We start from the raw sequence: 3,485 nt of genomic DNA on the forward strand, positions 1-3,485 counted from the left end.
ATGTGTGTGTGTGTGTGTGTGGTGTGTGTATGCGTGTGTTTGTGTGTATGTACGTGTGTGCGTGTATGCATGTGTGTGCATGTGTGTGTGTTTGTGTGTGTTCTTGCGCGCGCGTGTGTGCGTGCGCGCGCGCGTGTGTGTGACATACGTATAAACTCGGTGTACTGCTGCGCGCACGCAGGGTCCCAGAGGCAGCCGCGTCAACCTCACCTTCGCACTCTTCGACCTGAACTCACGCAGCGAGACACTGCGCGTGCGCGACGGCGTCGATCGGCAGGCAAGCCTCCTGCTCATGCAGTCCGGCGCGCTGGTGCCGCCCCCTCTGCAGACGTCAGCCAATGGCGCGATGCTCGAGTTTAAGACTCCGCTCAGAGACCCGCTGGGGCTTTCGGAAACGGGGTCGGGCTTCGCTGTCGAGTATAGGATCGTGTTGGGTAAGAATCGGGTGAACGCTTTGGGGAGAGTGAATCCGTTAAAGATTTTTCATGTTATTTAATGCTGATTTTATTCTGAAATTACAATCTGATTGAAATTTTGATATTCGATTATTATAATAGTCTACGTGACATTCTTAATTGATAATAATTACAAATTAATAATATTAACTATGTTATAAGGAATACTAATTAATAATAGGTTGCAAAAACACAAACAACCCTTGTTATATGCTCGCCATTTTGGATGGATGGATGTACTAACCGTGCGTGTTTTTTTCATCATTATCATCATCGTCTTCGTCGTCATCATCATCATCAGGGGAGAGCATCGTCACGGACGCCGAGCGCGAGCAGTGGTACGAGAACATCATCAGCGTCGTCGGCATCAGCGTCTGCGCCGCCACAATCGTCATCGTCGTCGGTCTCGTGCTCGTGCATGTGCACAAGCGGCGGCGTCTGCATCGCAAGCAGCTGCTGCTCTACAAGGACGGCACGACGAACACGACGCCGCGCTTCACCCCGCTCAGCCAGCGCAGCTCCGACGACGCCGCCGACGCGAAGAGAGAATGCCTCTACGTGTTCCGCGAGGGGCGCGCCGGTCGCGGCGGCTCGATACCCGGGGAGCGACTCGATGATTCGCCGAGTCGCCGGTCGCCCCCGAGCATCCCGAGCCCCTACCAGTACAACGCCAGCCCCGAGGACTACCTACACGACATCAACGTGTTCAAGGCGAAGGCGGCGCGCGAGGCCTACAAGTGGCAGAAGAAGCAGCAGCAGCAGCAGCAGAGTCCGCGCCACGCCGACGCCGACTCGCCAAACTTTGACTTCCGGAACGGCAAGCACGCGGGCAAGGACCGACATTCGAAGCAGAAGCTGCTGCTGCCCGACGAAACGGAAGTCGCCGCCGACGTGCACGATGACGTCATGCAGCAGAGCATCGAGCAGAACTGGGAGGTGCCGCCGCCGTACGACCCCGCCGAGGGCAGCGCCCCCGCGCGGGAGCGTCGGCCGCGGCCGACCAGCCTGCTGCGCGACGGCGGCTACGTGGCGACGGCCGTCGGCAAGCCGGACAGCGATCGGAAGCGCGGCACGTCATCGTCGACGCTGCAGGACGACGCGCGACGACCGGAGAGCACGCCGACGCACTCCAGCAAGACGTCGCTGCAGTCGAAATACAGCGGCTCCTCTAGGGGGCAGCAGCAGCAGCAGGCGAGCCCCGAGCGACGGCGTCGGCACGCGAGCGGCGCGCAGCTGTCGCCGTCGCGCGAGGAGAACATCCCGCTGTCGGGCCGGCCGACGCCGACGCGCAGCCTCGCGGCGACGACGCCGAGCGACGCGGGCGGGTTCGACATCGGCATGGAGTGGGACATCGAGTACGACTACGGCATGCAGTACGTTCCGGGCTCCTACTTCAACATGTCGTCGGAGTTCATCAACTACGCCGGATCGGGGGCCGGCGGCGACATGGAGACGTCGTTCGACTGGAACATGCCCGAGTCGGAAGCGCTGAAGGTCGTCACTCCGAAGCAGACGACGCCGACGACGCCGACCAACTCGACGCTGACGGCGACGCTGCTCGCGTCATCGGCGTCGGCGCGCACGCCGCTGAGCGTCGTCGCCGATGCGCCCGACGTCGACGACGCGACGAGAGGAAACCAAAAAGCGGGCGACGTCGGCAGTGGCGCTGCGGGCGTGCCGACGGACGTGAAATCAAAAGTGCTGAATGCTCAACAGAACGACTTGAGTAAGACTCCACCGCCCGGCAGTGCCTCGCCCAAGTTAAGTGCAATCAACCTCACCACGTAGACCGAGCGCCTGAAAATAAATCCATAGCTGTACACTCCACGCGCACACTCTTCCCGGAACCATTCATCGACGTCTGGGGATCATTTGCGCACATCGTGGGATCATCCTACGACATCCGGGGAGCTGCGATCTGCTGACATCCGGGAATCTTCTGCTGACATCCGGGAATCTTCCGTCGATATTCGGGAATCTTCTGTTGACGTCGGGGGAATTTCTACTGATACTCTAGGATTTTCGGCTAGCATGCAGTGATCGTCTGAGGAACCCGAAATTCTGAGAGGAGGGGGCAGAAAGATTAGTCAAAATTGAAATGATGATGAGTTTCTGTCTTGTCATCAGTAATGGTGAGGAAGTAGCTAGGGACAAAAGAGTGATTTAGCTAACTCGTAAATGGTAACGTTTAAATAAATTTACATCCGTGAATTAAATAACTCTTTTGTCCATATATATATATATACACGCACACACGCACACACGCACACACGCACTCACACACGCGCGCGCACGCACACACACACGTATGCACGTAGGCAGGTACCCACCCACGCACATTCGTCGTTTAGAGGTCCATCAGTAGGTCTATATCAAGAGCATATAAAGAAGGCCATATTTATATGCTCTTGTCTATATGGATAATTGCGCGGGGCCGTATTATCTCTGTGAGCGGTCGATGTTCTCTCTCGTAACCAGTCACCTCTATTATAAACATATCACTACTGTGTGTTGTAGGCAGGCAGGTAGGCAAGCAGGCAGGCAGGCAGGTATGCAGGCACGCAGGCAGGCAAGCAGGCAGACAGGCAGGCAGGCAGGCAGGCAAGAAGGTATGCATAATGCAGGCAAGCAGGCAGGTAGGTGGGCAGGTAGGTGCGCAGGTAGACAGGCAGGCAGGCATGTATGTAGGTAGGCAAGCAGGCAGGCAGGTGGGTAGGTAGGTAGGCAGGTAGGCAGGCAGGCAGGCATGTAGGCAGACAGGCAAGCAGGCAGACAGGCAGGCAGGCCAGTAGGCAAGAATGTAGGCAGGCAAGCAGGCAGGCAAGCAGGCAGGTAGGTAGGCAGGAAGGCATGCAGGTAGGTAGGCAGGTAGGCAGGTAGGCAGGTAGGAAGTAAACAGGCATGCACGGGCTGTGTGTGTGTGTGTGTGTGTGTGTGTGTGTGTGTGTGTGTGTGTGTGCGTGCGTGCGTGCGTGCGTGCGTGCGTGCGTGCGTGCGTGCGTGCGTGCGTGCGTGCGTGTGTGTTTGTGT

The 3,485-nt window shown here is 57.7% G+C and overlaps 1 protein-coding gene across 1 annotated transcript in view; it reads left to right on the plus strand.

The window, feature by feature from the left end:
* LOC106809351 overlaps positions 1-2,243 on the plus strand; it is a 34,797-nt gene extending 32,554 nt beyond the window's left edge. Inside the window, exons 6-7 of the mRNA XM_014812415.1 lie at positions 182-434; positions 757-2,243. Of these exons, the coding sequence (XP_014667901.1) occupies positions 182-434; positions 757-2,243 (1,740 nt within the window). The remainder of the gene's footprint in view (positions 1-181; positions 435-756) is intronic.
* The last annotated feature ends 1,242 nt before the right edge of the window (positions 2,244-3,485 follow it).

Source organism: Priapulus caudatus, unplaced genomic scaffold (genome assembly GCF_000485595.1).
Source record: "Priapulus caudatus unplaced genomic scaffold, Priapulus_caudatus-5.0.1 Scaffold347, whole genome shotgun sequence".
Taxonomy (NCBI): Eukaryota; Metazoa; Priapulida; class Priapulimorpha; order Priapulimorphida; family Priapulidae; genus Priapulus; species Priapulus caudatus.